The following is a 17,389-nucleotide window of genomic DNA, read 5'->3' as shown; positions in this document are numbered from 1 at the left end:
TCAGTAATTGGGCTTCTAAAATATCTATGCACTCTGGGTCTCAGCCCATGCTGTTTCCTAATGACAGGGCTCTAGAGGCAAATGATTGTCTAGTTTTTTGGTCTTGATATCAAATTCTCATTAAGCCCTATATCATTCAAAACCCCTTTAGTATATTTCACAATTAGTGATTGATAGGTTGTGAATTCAAATCTCCACATGGAGGAAAAGTACAAAATTTGAGTAATCTATATTGTAGGGATGATAAGTACATATATAAATATAAATATATATATATAGGGTCAGGGGCCCAATCCGAGAACATTAAATAGTCTGAAGATGGGTAAACGTCTTCATAAGAATCCATGTTGGTAAATGAAGAGGTACAGCATGATCACAATCGTCCTAGAAGATGGCCCAAGGAGGAACACTTCTTTGCTGGGCAAAGCCGAGGTCTGAGGGTATGGCTTGATATCAAGAGCAACATTCCGGACGGTTCCACTAATAGGGATAAGTATCAAGAAGTGACAGAATAGAGGGAAGGCCATGAAAAATCTAAAGGGAAAGCTGCTACCACCGTATTGAATGCTCTGTAACTAACTCTCTGGCCGCATTAATGAGGAAGTGATACCTGAACAGTAGTGTTCAGCCTTACAACTACTTCCAAAGGTTTCAGGAAAGGGTTGATGGGACAAGTATCCAAACCAACAATAGGATCTATACGTGGAAGATAAAGAGAGGAGGACGGATAGTATAAAAGGAAGAGGAGACACTCAAGCAGGGGGATCGAGAAAGAAAGAGAGAAAAATACTGTAGACTGAGGAACAATATTTGTAATATGTTATTAAGTGAAAGAAAGTCATATAAAGAAGAGTTAGCCTCTTCGAATTGAGTCCGAGGACGATTTACCTTATACAAACTTGTTTCTATTGTGATCTTGACCCATTATAATTGGTATATAAACTCATTAGAACCTAGATTTCAAACTCACTCTCTACAAATTAATTGTATTGGGCTCTTTGGACCTATTCCCTCATCATTTTGGGCTTAGGTACAAATCGTGTCCTTTTTAGGGACAATTGGCGCCGTCTGTGGGAAGCCTTGTGTTTCAGCGAGTTTAACGTCTAGATATGGTAGATTCAGGTCCACACCAAGCAGAGTCTATGGGATCCCAACATCAAGATCAATTTCTCAATCTTGAACGAAGTAGGGACCGGGAGGGAAGTGTGCACACCACTCATACTAGCAGGAGTCAGTCACAAGGTAGGAGCAGAGTCTCTCATGAGGAAAATGCTAGAGCCATGCAGTTGGAGATTGATCATTTGAGGAGAAAGTTGCGTCACGAATGATGAAAGCGAACTCTTTCCATTTTTTACTCTTCTTCTGATGATGATGGGGATGGCAGTTACAGACCCAGTTAAGGGCTCCCCCTAGTGAGTCTTTCTTGTATGAAGAAGACAATCCTCATGGCCGTAGAGACAAAAATTCGTCTTGTAGGGGCCTGGGAAATGACGCTATGAGCAGAGCGTTAAACCAGATTTTTAAATCACCCTTCACGCGTAGAATTGAAGGAGGAAAACTTCCTCGGCGTTTCACTCAGCCAACATTCACCATGTACAATGGCTGAACAAATCCTGTGGAGCATGTAAGCCACTTCAACCAGAGGATGGTTGTGCATTCCAAGAATGAGGCTTTGATGTGCAAGGTATTCCCATCAAGTTTAAGGCTTGTGGCAATGAGGTGGTTTGACGGCATAGGAGTAGTTTCTATTGATTCCTTTAAGGAACTCACCCGGGTGTTTGGATCTCGCTTTATTACGTGCAATAAGGTTCCTCGACCTTTAGATTCCTTGCTATCTATGACTATGCGAGAAGGGGAGACCCAAAAACGTACTCAGATAGATACTGGGAGATATTCAATAAGATTGATGGGGACTTTGATGACATGGCCATAAGAACTTTTACGGTTGGTCTGCCTGTCGAGTAAGGTCTGAGGAAATCGTTAATAGGGAAACCAGTTAATAATGTACATCAGCTCATGGACCACATCGATAAATATAAGCGGGTCGAGGAAGACCAATAGTTAGATAGGGGAAAGGCGAAGGTAGTCTCTCAGGATAGGAGGGACTTTAGGTTGGATAAGTACAATGATATTTGTCCTCGGCAGGATTTTACTAGGCATACTAGGGTTGCTACTGCGCCACAAACGGTCAACACAGTATTCTGAGAGCCGGTGCATCAGGTCTTGGATAAGATCAAGAATGAGCCATACTTCAAATGGCCAAACAAGATGGGAGGAGACCCCCATGAAGCGCAATCAAAGTCTTCATTGTCAGTATTACCAGGAACGAGGACACACCTTCGAGGATTGCAGGACTCTGTGGAATCATTTGGAGCAGTTGGTCAGAGATGAAAGGTTAAAATAGTTTATGTATCGGCCCAATGGGCAAGGAGACCATGCAGGTTCAGGGTGAAGGAAAAATTCTGGTTTTGCATCTCATGCAAAACCCACAGCGGAAGCGATGAACAAGGATCTATTTCATTCATGATTGATAACGTGCACTACATAAATTTCAGAATTTAAGAACAAGATAGCGTACCTTGGTGTGGAGAAATTCAAAACAAAGATTAGAAGCACTTGGGAACACTTTTAATCTTCACTCCAATTCCACTTTACGCCCAAGATGTGTGGTCTCTCAATCAGTTTTTCAAAAGGGAGAATGAAAGTGTGTCTCACACTCTCTCACACACCGTTTCTTTTTCTTTTCAAAACTCTTCTAATAAAAATTCTGTATGTTTCTCCCTTTATAACTAACTGGTTATCTAATTGGGCTGGCCTATTGGGCCTTTCCAATTGGGCTTTAGTGTGTGGCTTGGAGTGGGACCAAAAGGGACCAATAAGACACTAGCTCCAATGGGCCTTGGGCTTTTCCGTCAACTCTTGACAAGTCCAAAGTTACCATTAATTATATTTAATAACACTATATAAATATAATTGCACTCTAGGCCTTATTAATAAATTATATCCCAAGACTTTATTATACACGTAACCCCTTCATAAAATATTCGTAGTAACACAAAGTCATAAATGTAGACTGCCACTTTGTAAATTACTACATCTTATCCTTGAGTATCCGGTTTAATTCTTTAAAGTTATTCATTATATATTTATGAAATCCAATTTCATAAATATATATACTTTAGTAATTTCTTACTAAAGTGGTTAGGCCTAACTCTCTGAATAACTGAAACCATTAAACTTATCTCAAGGGAATATTTTATATCTCCATCAAGAGACTATGAATTCCATCTTGAGAATATATGTTCCATCAACACTAAATGTGGCTGCCCAACATACTGAGGTTTTGACCGTCACTTCAGGTCTCACTCCTGATATATCAAAGCAACCTACACTTCATGATCAGGTCCATTATTCTCTCAGGATTAAGAGTTCATGCAAACAGAAGTCGTGAGATTTATTATTCATTTGACAGTCGTTAGGAAAATAATAAATCTCACAGCGGTCCTGTTCAATATATTTTAACTCTTAAAACATATCAACATATCAACTAGAAGTTTTCACTTCCATGATCAAGACAAATCATCTTAATTGACACGTTATAGTCTTCGCAGATGAAATGCCCAATTTCATCACCGACTACGAACTATAAATTCTGAGTTTACAAAGAACTTGTGATTTACATCTTCTGTGACTTTTCACATAAATCACATAGAATGCATCTCATGGACTATATGATAATATCCTATATTCATGTTACCATTATTTTAGATAATAATAAAATAACTTTATCAATCACAATATTAAGTCATACATCATGTCTTACATAATGTCATACATAATATCATACATAGCATCATACAATAGGATTTAAGGGCACTAATCCTAACAAAGGGACTCAGGGGAACGCTTCTTCAAGGCCTCTTTTGGGCACAATTAATGTCATTTTTGCTGCTCTCAGGAGGATTGATTCGTATCCTTCCAGAGTAATGTCTATAGCTCGGCCATCAGCCGAGGACTCTAATTATGAGCCGAAGAAGGCTAAAGTTGGAATCCGAATGGCATTGAGTTTTTTGGAAAAGGACAAGGTTAGAACTATATAGCCACACGATGATGCTTTGGTGGTCACACTCAAGATAGGGGATATGATGTAAGGCGTGTATTGGTTGATCAAGGCAGTGGGACGGAGATTATGTACCCTAATTTGTATAAATGGTTAGGGCTAAAACCTGGGGACTTGGCTAGTTATGATTCACCCTAGTAGGTTTTGATGGAAATGTAGTTATACCCATGGGGCAGATCAAGCTACCAGTGCAAACTAGGTCCAAGATGGTGGAGGTTAACTTCATAGTGGTAGATGCGTATTCTCCCTACACAGACATAGTGGCAAGACCCTAGCTTCATGCCATGGGGGTTGTTTCCTCCACCATGCATTTGAAGGTGAAGTATCCATCTGGCGACCAGGTTGAGGCGCTGATTGGGAGCCAAACTATGGCTAGGCAGTGCTTGGGGCTGCAATTAGACATCAAGTTGAGGAAGGGTCCCCGGCATCAAATGAGCAAGGTTTGTAGCAATCAAAGGAGCCAGAGTTATCTGAGGATCTAGTGGAGGTGGCAAAGTGTGAAGGTTTGGAAAAGGTTTTTATAAGTAATGATAAAGAGAAATATTTTCAGGTCGGAGTTCAACTGCCTCCTTAGGAGAAAGGCGAATTGATGATATTTCTTAGGGAAAACATTGATGTATTTGCTTGGGATGCTTACGAGGCCCCAGGGGTGGATTCGAGCTTCATTTGTCATCATTTGAATGTCAGTCCAACTATCATACCAAGGAAGCAACCACCTCGGCGATCATCTAAGGAACATTTCGAGGCTGTCAAGGAGGCGGTGATCAAGCTCAAGCAAGCATGAGCTATCAAGGAGGTATTTTACCCTGAATGGTTGGCTAGTACAATGGTGGTGAAAAAAAAAGAATGGAAAATGGCAAGTATGTGTAGACTTCACAGATTTGAACAAAGCTTGTCCCAAAGATCCCTTTCCAATGCCTTGTATAGATCAATTGGTGGATGCCACTATGGGACATCCTCGGATGAGCTTTCTAGATGCCTTCTAAGGATATCATCAAATACCCCTGGCCTTCGACGATCAGGAGAAAACAACCTTTGTCACTTCTACGGGAAATTATTATTACAAGGTAATGCCCTTTGGCTTAAAGAATACAGAGGCCACCTATCAAAGGATGATGACCAGGATGTTCGAGCCACAACTAGGTAAAAATATTAAGGTCTATGTAGATGACATGGTAGTGAAAAGTAAGATGGTGTCTGAGTATGTGGAAGACCTAGGAAATATCTTTGAGATACTAAGGAAGCACAAGTTGCACCTCAATGCTTCTAAATGTTCCTTTGGCATGGGATCAGGTAAATTCCTAGGTTATATGGTCACTCATCGCGAAATTGAGGTCAAATAGGTTAAGGCAATTAACAATTTACAGCCACCTCGGAATCCTAAAGAAGTTCCGAAATTGACGGAAATGACTGCTGCTTTGAACCAATTCATCTCTCGGTCCGTGGACAGGTGCAGGCATTTCTTCCAATTTTTGAATAAATGGAAGGGATTTGAATGGACAGAGGAATGTGCTTTGGCTTTTCAACAACTTAAGGAATATCTATCTTGACTACCTGTTATGTCCAGACCCGAGGAAGATGAGGTTTTGTTTGCTTATATCGCTGTGGCTTCCTATGTTGTTAGTTTGGTGCTGGTACGAATTGACAATGGTGTGCAGAGGCCGGTTTACTACGTGAGTAAATCATTACATGAGGCAGAGATCCGTTACCTACCATTGGAAAATGCCATTTCGGCAGTGGTGCACGCTACACGTAAGCTCCCCCACTACTTCCAATCTCATACAGTTGTTGTTTTGACCCAACTTCTGCTCAAATCAATACTTCGGAGTGCTGATTACACTGGAAGAATTGCCAAATGGGGTACGATCTTAGGGGCCTTTAATATTAAGTATATGCCCCGTACCTCTGTTAAGGGTCAGGTTCTTGCAGACCTGGTGGCCGAGTTTGCTGAACCCTCTGTAGAAGAAGAAGAGGACAAGCAAAACATGGATAAAAAATCAGTTGGCATGGTCTCCCTGCAAAAGCCATCATCTTGGAAGGTGTATGTTGATGGTGCGGCAAATCTAAGAGGATTAGGAGTTGAGCTAGTTATAGTTTCTCCTGAGATGATCGTTATTGAAAAATCCTTAAGATTGAGTTTCTCGGCCACAAATAATGAAGCTGAGTATGAGGCCCTATTAGCTGGGATGGCTAAGGTCTAGAAGGTGGGAGGAAAAACAGTGCAGATATTCTCAGACTCAAGGTTGGTTGTTGGCCAGGTGGAAGGAGAATTGGAGGCCAGGGATTAGAGAATGCAAGAATACTTGAATCAGGTGAGACATTTACAGTCAAAGTTTGAGTCTTTCACCTTAGTGCAAGTCCCTAGAAGCAGGAATACCCATGCTGACACCTTGGTCACCTTCGCAATGTCCTTGGTGCAGAGCTTACCTTAGGTTATCCTTGTTAAAGACCTGTGCAAGTCCACAGAGATAAAAGGCGAGATGGTCCGAGTTCATCAGATTAGGGTGGGACCTAATTGGATGGACTCTATAGTGCTATTCCTTAAGGAAGATATCTTGCTCGAGGAGAAGTTTGAGGCGGACAAGGTACGTAGAAAGGCTCCTCGGTTCTAGCTATCCGAGTACCAAAAGCTATACAAACGCTTTTTATCAGGACTATACCTACTATGTATACACCCTGAAGCAACAGAGCTACTTCTAGAAGAATTGCATGAAAGGATTTGTGGGAGTCACACATGAGGTAGATCCTTATTTCACAGGGCACTCACCCAAGGGTACTGGTGGCCAAATATGCAGAGGGAAGCGCAAGAATATGTGAAGAAGTGTAACTAGTGTCAGAGGTATGCTCCAAATATTCATCAACCAGGAGGCGTCCTTAATCCTCTATCCAGCCCTTGGCCTTTTGCTCAATGTGGCTTGGATATTGTAGCACCCTCTCTAAGGCAGCAGGGTATAAGAGATGGCTGCTGGTCGGCACAAATTACCTCACCAAGTGGGTTAAAACTGAGCCACTGTCAAACATCAGTGACTTGGATGCAAAAAGATTTGTTTGGAAAAACATTGTCACCAATTTTGGAATTCCTCACACCCTCATCTTAGATAATGGCCTTTAGTTTGATAGTAAGGCCTTCAGAAGATATTGCTGCGATCTAGGAATTACGAACAGATATTCCACTCTAGCTTATCCATAGGAAAATAGGCAGGCTGAGGCTGTCAATAAGGTAATAATGAATGGGCTCAAGAAAAGGTTGGATGAGGTGAAGGGAAAATGGGTGGAAGAGTTGCCACACATCCTTTGGACATATCAGACTACGCCTCGTAGATCCATAGGGAAGACACCCTTTTCAATGATCTATGGGGCTGAGGTTGTAATTCCTCTCGAAACTGGTTTCCCAACACTGAGGACGAGATCTTTCATTCCAAACAACAATGATGAGCTGTTGGAAAGGGGCTTGGATTTGGTTAAGGAAATGAGGGAAAACGCCATGGTTCAGTTGGCATATTATCAACACAAGCTCAAACAAGGTTATGACTCAAACGTGAAGTTAAGGCCATTAGTGCTAGGGGACTTAGTATTAAGAAAGGTTTTGAGTACTGTAAAGAACCCAGTATGGGGCAAATTAGGGACCAACTAGGAAAAGCCATATCGTATCGCCTTGGTAGCTGGGATAGGGGCTTATTATCTTGAAGATCTAGATGAAAATGTTGTACCGTGTCCCTGGAATGTAAATAACTTACGAAGGTATTATTATTAATGAAAGTTTTTTCTGTTTTATATATTGCTTTTTACTTCATGCGTTACATTCCTCATTATAGTTAAGTATCAAACAGAATTTTGGTCATGCCTAGCTCCTCGGACTACATACCTTGGGTAAATTGATATTTTTCAACATTTTTCTAGGTATTAAACAGAACCTTAGTTATGTCTGGTTCCTCAGACCATCTACTTTGGGTAAATTAACACCTCAAGTTATTTATACAAGTGTTAAACAGAATCTTGGTCATGTCTGGCTCCTCAAACCACATACCTTGGGTAAATTAATACTTCTTATCATTTATCTAAGTGTTAAACAGAACCTTAGTTATGTCTGGTTCCTCAAACCATCTACTTTAGGTAAATTAACACTTCAAATTATTTATCTAATTGTTAAACAGAACTTTAGTCATGTCTGGCTTCTCGGACCACGTACCTTAGGAAAATTAATACTTCTTATTATTTATCTAAGTGTTAAACAGAACCTTAGTTATGTCTAGTTCCTCTAATCATCTACTTTGGGTAAATTAACACTTTAAGTTATGTATCTAAGTGTTAAATAGAACCTTGGTCATGCCTGGCTCCTCAGACCACATACCTTGGATAAATTAATACTTTTTATCATTCATCTAAGTGTTAAATAGAACCTTGGTCATGCCTGACTCCTCAGACCACATACCTTGGGTAAACTAATACTTCTTATCATTTATCTAAGTATCAAACAGAACTTTAGTATGTCTGGTTCCTCGGACCATCTACTTTGGGTAAATTAACACTTCAAGTTACTTATCTAAGTGTTAAACATAACCTTGGTCATGCCTGACTCCTCGGACCACATACCTTGGGTAAATTAATACTTTTTATCATTTCTCTAAGTATCAAACAAATATTTGGTCATGTCTGACTCCTTGGACCACATACCTTGGGTAAATTGATATCTTTCATTATTCCTACAAGTGCCTAACAGAATCCTAGTTATTCATGGCTCCTCAGACTACACGCTTAAGGTGAATTAGTACTTTTTGTTATTCATTTAAGTCTCAAATAACACCATCCATGCTGAATAGCAAGGATTTCCACAATAGGGACTTGAATAAATAGAAATTCATGAATATCATTTTAAAAATTTGCAAGTATATCAAATATATTTGTGATTTGATCAATGTTTGACTATCCCCTCAAGTCCTGTAAATTCATTAAGCATGAGATGGATGAATGCTCTATTGTGGTGTATGATGTTTAAAGTTAAAAGAATGTTCTGATAATGTTGTAGACTTAGTAGTGCTTAATCCGTTCTGTTGTTGGCCAGGTAAGTGTGGTAACTGTATCACCACTTATGCAAATAATCCAATGGAGTTATATTTCATTGCCAAATTAGTTAAATGTTAAGTAAAACAGAAACTATACATGGAATAGACACAAGTATCACAATTATGAAAGAAATATATATATATATATATATATATATATATATATATACACACACTTTTCATTGAACTGTGCCTTGGAAAAGGGCAGTTTACTTACAAAGGTATACTTGTATAAAAAAAAAAAAAAAAACATAACAAATGAAGGTCAGCTTAGGGCTTCATCTTTATTACGAGCTTGTCCTTAGTAGTCTTGGCAGGTTGAGTTGTTGCTACTGTTGAGGAGGTCACACCTTTGGCCTTTGGATCTTCCTTGGCCGGGATGGGGAGGGTTACTAGGGTCAATTCATGGCTTTGAACAGCCACCCCTCCTTTAGAGGAATCCTTGGGTGCATCGGAGGGTTGGGTCACCTCAGAGGGAGTTTTCTTAGGGGCTTTTTGCACTTTATCATTTGTGCCAAATTTCTCTGCCCCTTTCTGAGGACTAATGGGAAGGGGAGGGTCCTTGGTTGTAGCCTTTTCAGGAGGGCGTGCAACAGTAAGGGCAGTGTTCACCTAAGAGGTTGAAGAGTCTGGTGCTCGAATTGCAGGGGGTAGTATACATTTTCTGCACTCCTGAGTGCAGAGGAGGCCTCAACCCATACCTGGTTGAAGGCCTCGTTCCACACCTGGAGAATATACACCATACACACCCCTATCACCTCAGACCTGAAGGCCTCTTCAGTCTCAGCTACCCCAATGTTGTAACCATCCTGTTCGGCCGGGTCCTTGGCCTTCTCAGCATCCTCCAGTTGTTTCTTCAAAGCTTTGATTTCTTCCCCAGCAACAGCAAGGTCCTTCTCGGTCTGGCGAAGTTGCTTGCGCTGGGTCTCAGCTTGTCTCTCTACCCCCTTCAATGCAGCCTCTGCACTATTTCTATCATTCTCGGATTGAGAAAGTTGGACTTTCAGCTCCTTCAGTCTCTTCTCAGCCACGTGGAACGCCTTAAGGTAGCGATCCTCCTTCCTTCCTTACTCTTGTATTACCGGTGAGAGTAGTCCACCAGCTCTTCGGCCCTAAAGGCAACTTGGATAGCCTACATAGGAAACATAATAAGTAAGTAAAGGCATTGTAAAAAAAATAATAATAATAAATAAATGACGAAATAAATTAGTAAATAGTGAGTGTCAAGCTTAACTTAGCTTGGCGAGGTCTCTCTTCAGACTTAGAAATACCTCATGAGTCCTCAAGGTCCTTAGCTCGGTCATGTCATTGGGCAGTAGCAAAGCCTACTCTACAGCATCTACTATGTACCCAGGCTTCCCTTGCCGGGGGTCCCTAATGGAGGAATTTTTTGGAAGAGGGAACCCATCCAACACCAAGGGTGGATTCCAATTGGGTACCCTGGCGCGGAGGTCACGTCCTTTGTCTCCAAGAGCTACGTCGATCTTTAACTTGGATTGGGTAGTCTTAGCCACCTTGGCTCCTTTTTGAGGCTCAGTTTCCTTGGAGAAAACATCTCTGCCTTCCTCTACCACTTCCTTACCTCTTTGCTCCCTCTTCCTTTTCTTGTCTGCAGCTTCTTGCTGGGTGTCATGTGAAGTAGGAAGAGAAGGGAGCTTAGTTTGGCTAGCAGCCTCGGGAGCCTTATTCCCAACCTGGGACTCCATCATCTCCATCAAGCTGCCCCTCAGTTTACGTTGTATCCCCATCGCTTCAGGAGTTGTGATATCTTCTTAAATGCGGTCAAAGATATCAAATTCATCCTCTGAGTTAGAAACTTCCACAATCTCCTCTTCTTCCCGAGTTGAGGGTTGGGACGAAGTGACCTCTTCCTTAATAGCACATTGGAAGGTCAATGCTACCTTCATTATACCTTTTAGGATAGGATTAGTGGTGAGAGTGCCTTCGGGGATAGGTCCGGGGAGGAGGAAACCTAGAGCAGTAACACTTATCTGGTGTAGACGCTGATCTTTCGTTTTAATTACACACTTCAACACTTGGAAGCTTTTGGAGATGGGGGTGTAGCCGAGGATTTGGTGCGTCACTCTGAGCTAATCGTCACTGTGGATGAACACCTCGATCTTCAATATTTTGTCCAAACTCGATTGGTTGATAAGATTGAAGTTTGGAATAGCAGCGTTTTTATCTGCAGAACCATTAAGAGAAACAAAAGACATCATCAATAAAAAAAAAAAAGCACGAATCAAAGGAAACTCATAAATAAACCAGAATAAAAGAAGAAGAAAAGGGGATGATTTTTAAATGATCAACCTAAGCCTAGAGCCCCACCTGGTTTCCCCTCTCTCGTCATGCAAGGGAGGCCATCGTGCCACTCCCCTGATACGATCAAGAAGTCCTTGTTTAGGCCTTTGTTGGACTCGGGGAGGCATTGGATGAGCCTAACCTCGGGGTACCTAGACTTTAGGTAGTATCCCTGCCCTGTTAGGTGATGGAGGTTATAGACCCAATTGATATCATAGTGGGTAAGCCCTATACTCATTCTCTCATTGAGGGCATCCACACTCCCTAAAATTCTAAATATGTTTGGGGCACATTGAGTGGGAGCCAACCTATGAGCCTTAAGGTAGTCCCTAGTAATGGTGCCTATGGGAATTTTCATCCCACCCTCTATAAAGGCAATCATTGGGATTACCACTTCTCCCTCTTGCCTTTTTTCGTGCCATTCTCCATTCTTACAATATCTAATGGAGACCCTTGGCAGAATTCTATATAGAGCTTTAAAGCTCTCTATTCCCTCCTCGGAGTCTACCAAGTAAGCAAATCTACCCATTACTAAGAGAGACTTCGAGGTGCTAAGAAGATAAAGAGAAGAAAGAAGGGCCGAGGAGAAAGGACACAGGGAAAAGAAAAATAGATGAAAAGAAAAAAAAATAAATGAAAAGATCTATAAAGACTTACACGAAAAAGAAAACTCTCCTCGGATTGGCTCTTGGTAGGTGTGAAGGAAAAAGTAGACTGGGTAGATGTATAGGTTCAATGTATGAATGCTACAGTGAGGTGAACAATTAATTTGGGCAATATTTATATCAAAGAATAGTTACAAGCAATAAAATTCCCGCTAGGGCTCCAACAGGTTCCTTAATTGTTGGATCCGCATCACACCGTTGAACGTGGGGAACATGGAGCCATAAAAAATCAATAAAGGCGTGTCTTGTGTGCCGAAGTGTTAGGAGCGTGGCTTGGGCAGTGGAAAAGGCACTTGTGCAGTCAGGGATGATGTGTGATGAGCACAGGGTAATTATGGAGACATCGAGATCCTCCTTTCTTCCTGAGGGACCAAAAAGAATAATCTCAAGAGGCTATTGTAGGGATGATAAGTACATACATACATACATACATACATATATATATATATATATATATATATATATAGGGTCAGGGGCCCAATTCGAGGACATTAAATAGTCCGAAGATGGGTAAACATCTTCATAAGAATCCATGTTGGTAAATGAAGAGGTACGACCTGATCACGATCATCTTAGAAGATGGCCCGAGGAGGAACACTTCCTCGGCCGGGCGAAGCCGAGGTCTAAAGGTACGGCTTGATATCAAGAGCAACATTCTGGACGGTTCCACTGATAGGGATAAGTATCAAGAAGTGACAGGACAAGGCCAAGGCTATGAAATATCTAAAGGGAAAGCTGCTACCACCGCATTGAATGCTCTGTAGCTAACTCTTTGGCCGCATTAATGAGGAAGTGATACCTAAGCAGCAGTGTTTAGTCTTACAACTACTTCTAAAGGCTTCAGGAAGGGGTTGATGGGATAAGTATCCAGACCAACAATATAATCCATACGTGGAAGATACAGAGAGCAGGAAGGATAGTATAAAAGGGAGAGGAGACACTCATGCAAGGGGATCGGGAAAGAAAGGGAGAAAAATACTGTAGACTGAGGAATAATATTTGTAATATATTATTAAGTGAAAGAAAGTCATATAAAGAAGAGTTAGCCTCCTCGGATTGAGTTCGAGGACGATTTACCTTATACAAACTTGTTTCTATTGTGATCTTGGCTCATTATAATTGGTATATAAACTCGTTAAAACCTAGATTTCAAACTCACTCTCTACAAATTAATTGTATTGGGTTCTTTGGACCTATTCCCTCACTATTTTGGGCTTAGGTACAAATCGTGTCCCTACACACACACACACACACACACACATATAACCGAAGCCTCTGAAACTTCCACAATTTTCCACATTAGCACAATATTTAAATAAAATTGTCATTTTATTTAATAAAATTATTTTTATTTAGTCCAAACTTAACAAGGAGTGAAAGTCTATCTCTCTAACAAGTCCAACTTAAACTCAAACTCATCATATATATATATAACCGAAACTTCTGAATCTCCTACAATTTTCCACGTCAGCATTATCTTAATAAAAAAATAAAAAAAAATTCTAAGACAAATCCTGATGGCTGATAGGACTCAAATTCCCAAATCCTGATAGACTCGAATTAAAAAAACAAGTAGTAGTAGTAGTAGTAGTAGTAGTATGATAGGACTCTTTTAACCTAAGTCAGATGATTTGCATTAGAATATATGAATATAAAAGATCGTGAGAATAGAAAGATTTCATTGGATCATGCTGACAAAGGGAAACTTTTGCATCTAGAGAAATTTTTTGATGAAATTTTGGTTTGTGATAATTGGTTTTGGTTCAATAGGGGCCATATTTGAAGGCTAATTTGGGTTTGAATTTGAGATATTTCATTTGAATTCTGATTCTTTCAAATAATTAATTTTTAGAATGTGTGATTAGAAATAACAATTCTTGATTCAGGTTTTGAATTAAGGCAACCTCTGCTTTGTTCTGTCCAACAAGTATCCTATGCACCAAATCCTCTAAGCATTTGGCTTGAAATAATACGTATTTGACTAAATATATGAAACCAAATTATTTACATGTATTTACTGTAAGAGCACAATTGTACCCAGACCCAAAAGCGAATGTTGAGCTCAGGCCTAATGAGCCTTATACAATATAATTTGTAGAGTATAGGTTTGAAATCTAGGTTCGGGATGTTGGAGGTTTGATTAGCAAGCTAGAATGTTACAATCTGTGCAAGTGATAAACGAATATGACAAATAGATTTCCTCGGACGTTAGCCGAGGACGATTTGTATAAATATTCTCTTTCTAGGCCAAAATTTACAATTCTTAGTTCTCTTTTGAGTTTGTCAGAGCCGATCTCCCCTCTTTCCTCTCTCATCTCCTTATATACTTCTTTCTCTTTACTGTTCATCCACGTGTCATACAAATCTTCCCCTTAGATACTTGTCCCATCCACCACCTTTTTGAAGTCTTTTTATAATAACAGGAAGGTCCAATTCTATTGTTCAGAGGTCATTTTCCCATTAATGCAGCCAGGGAAGTAGATGCAGGGTCTTTAATGTGGAAGTAGCAGCCTTTTCCCTAGATATTTCAATCACATACTTGCGTCTAGAGGGTGCTTGGATCACCCTCTTACCCATCGGTTTTTCCAGAATTCTGCCTTTAATCTTCTTGACGAGTCTCAGGGTCATTGCCGGGCCAGTCCGAGGAGACATTCCTCCTCGGACAACTCCTCGGACCTTTATAATGCATACTGACTTGTGGGCCTGGAGGCCTTAACCAAAAACAAACTGATACCTGTCAATAAAGCCCAAAACCCAAATATTTATTCGGGAATTTTTACCCCCCACATTTACTATTTTTCGAATCCCGAGGGCTAGCATGGATGAATTTGGTTTCGATGGAATTTGCAATATCATGTTTGCATGTTGGAGGAAAATTTTTCTATTAAAGGCTACCAACTTTTACTGACTACGTTAACAAAGGCTTTGTTAACCAGCAATGTTGGCCTGTTTTAGTTGTGTGATTGTTGCTCTCTTCGTTGCGTCTGTCCTGCTTCTTTGTTATTGTTGCTGTTTTTGTGTTTTTTTTTTAAATGAAGTATGAGTTTTCAGGCAAAAAAGGCCTTTGTTATAATTTATTATGTATCTGTTCTACTTCATTTGCTTTGCTATGTTTTGGTGAGGCTTGAGGGGTTGATGGTCCGCTGTTTTGTTCGTTGGTTTAGTTTTTGATTGTATAATACGTACTTACAAGTTACTTTCTTCTAATTCCTAAAAAGCAACTATTTGAAATGGCCGGGATGCTTCAACGATTGTAGATGCGGTGATGAATGTAAGGTCCAAGTCTATCCACCTCTTGACCCAACTGATTGAGAAAGAGTTGATTAGCTTAATCTACTCTTGTTAATTAATATGGGATTCTTTTATAAGAGACACAAGTGGTGTATACATATATATGTTTGTGGTTAAATACAAGTACATTTCAGGTACAAGGAGGCCAGAAAGCCAGGTTCATGATTAAACATTCAAGGTACGAATTATATAATTCATGGGAAGTTTCAATTTCAATTTGATGATGGAATTTCAATTTTAGAATGATTACATGTGTTGCAAATCTATATTTAAAGTGAGAAAATTTGATATAGAAAGAATTTTAGAATAATGATTAATTTTCTATGGTTAAAATGAATCTCTGTATATAGAAGTTTGATAAATTCTCCACCTTTGTGACATGAAATCAAATTCTTTTTTAATGATTGGGAAGAGCACCAATCTATCTGTAACCAAAAGAAAAGGAGAATTAAATCGTGTGGATGGGTCTTTGAGTTTATTTCTACCCAAAATCAAATTAGAAGGTTTCTAATCTTTGTTTTTTCTTTACTTTATAAATAAATATTATATTTGTATAATTAAAAGTGTTGAAAGCCAGAAGTTTGAAAAGCACCATAAGAAAAATTGATAGATCTGCAGTGGTTTATTATGTTTGGCTTGAAAGAAATGCTTATGTATTTTGTAGTAATGTCAAGTGTAAGTGCACAATTGCACCTGGCCCCAAGAACAGTTACGGGCCCAGGCCCAATGAGCCTTAAACAATATGAATTTGTAGAGTGTGGGCTTGAAACCCAGGTTAGAAGTATGTGGGGATTAAATGACAAACTAAGGATTTCGAATACTTGGAAACAATAAGGAATATTGTAAATTGGCCTCCTCGGACGTAAACCGAGAGCTGTTCTTATATTATATCCCTTTCTTAGTCTTTTCTCTCTTTTTTAGGTTACAAAAAGTCCTCCCTCTTTCTGTCTTAAATTGCTCTTTATATACTACTCTTTTGAATGCTTTGTACACGTGTTGCCTCACCTCCCCCTTAGCCTAGATATTTCTTTTCTCAGTGCCTTTGAATAGTAACCGTAAGTTTCTCTTCCACGCGGTGTCACTTCCCCATAAATGCGGCCGGGGTGGTAGGTGCAGGGGTCTTTAATGTGAGGTAGCAGCCTTATCTTTGACATTTCTTCAACACCGGTGCTTCTGGGGCGTTCTAGGGTTCACCCCTTTTAACCATTGGCCTTAACTGTGTCATCCCCTAACCTTTACTATGAAATCCCGAGTTCTTTGGTGCTCATCCGAGGGTAAGTTCACCCTCGGCTGGATCCTCGGATTCTCGGCGTATGGGCCGACCCATAGCACTAACAACTTCCAAACCCAGGGTCAGGTCGGCCTTCCTTAACACGGCCCAAAAGGCCCACGATCCCCATCAGATCCTTTGCCCCCCACAATAGCCCCTCAAAACTCTAATTTTCAACGTCCGAGGAGAAAAATAGGGTTTTGATCCGACGAGAACCTACTCCAATCATTTTGTGAGTAATGGCACGTGTGGAAATCGTTTCGCGTCCCAGAAGATGCCATTTGGCGGTTTTATTTTGAACAACGCGCGTATTTAATACTGCCAGTTACACTTTGTCCCTCACGTTCAACGGTGAGATGGGCATCCAACGGCCCTCATTACTCCACGAAATTTTAGGCGGGACAAATATAATTTCGAGGCCGCCTTTTCGCACGTCGTGACGCTTCGGGAACCTGCGCCTTCATTTAATTCCTCAAGGATCAATCCCATCAAAACACCAACAATCATCCTTTACCGCGAAAACCGTGGAAATCGTACCTTCAACCTTGTAAGTTCTTGCTTTCTCTATTCTTAACCCTTTCTCCTCGGATACAGTCCTCGGCTGTCTTCGTAAACACTCTCCCCTTTAGAGTTTAACCTTTCGTTCTTTTCCAATGGGTAAGTTTAAGTGTCTAGTTGA

The 17,389-nt window shown here is 40.3% G+C and overlaps 2 protein-coding genes across 2 annotated transcripts; both read left to right on the top strand.

Moving 5' to 3' along the window:
- Positions 1-4,404: 4,404 nt before the first annotated feature.
- On the top strand, positions 4,405-6,321 carry LOC142606251 (uncharacterized). The gene is made up of 3 exons (XM_075777635.1): positions 4,405-4,560; positions 5,488-5,570; positions 5,688-6,321. Exons 1-3 carry the CDS (start codon positions 4,405-4,407, stop codon positions 6,319-6,321), a joined length of 873 nt encoding a protein of 290 aa, XP_075633750.1.
- A 279-nt stretch (positions 6,322-6,600) lies between these two features.
- LOC142606250 (uncharacterized) lies at positions 6,601-7,754 on the top strand. The gene is made up of 2 exons (XM_075777634.1): positions 6,601-6,705; positions 7,311-7,754. Exons 1-2 carry the CDS (start codon positions 6,601-6,603, stop codon positions 7,752-7,754), a joined length of 549 nt encoding a protein of 182 aa, XP_075633749.1.
- The last annotated feature ends 9,635 nt before the right edge of the window (positions 7,755-17,389 follow it).

This window comes from Castanea sativa, chromosome 8, assembly GCF_040712315.1.
Source record: "Castanea sativa cultivar Marrone di Chiusa Pesio chromosome 8, ASM4071231v1".
Classification (NCBI taxonomy): Eukaryota; Viridiplantae; Streptophyta; class Magnoliopsida; order Fagales; family Fagaceae; genus Castanea; species Castanea sativa.
This window is presented reverse-complemented; position numbering and strand designations above follow the sequence as displayed.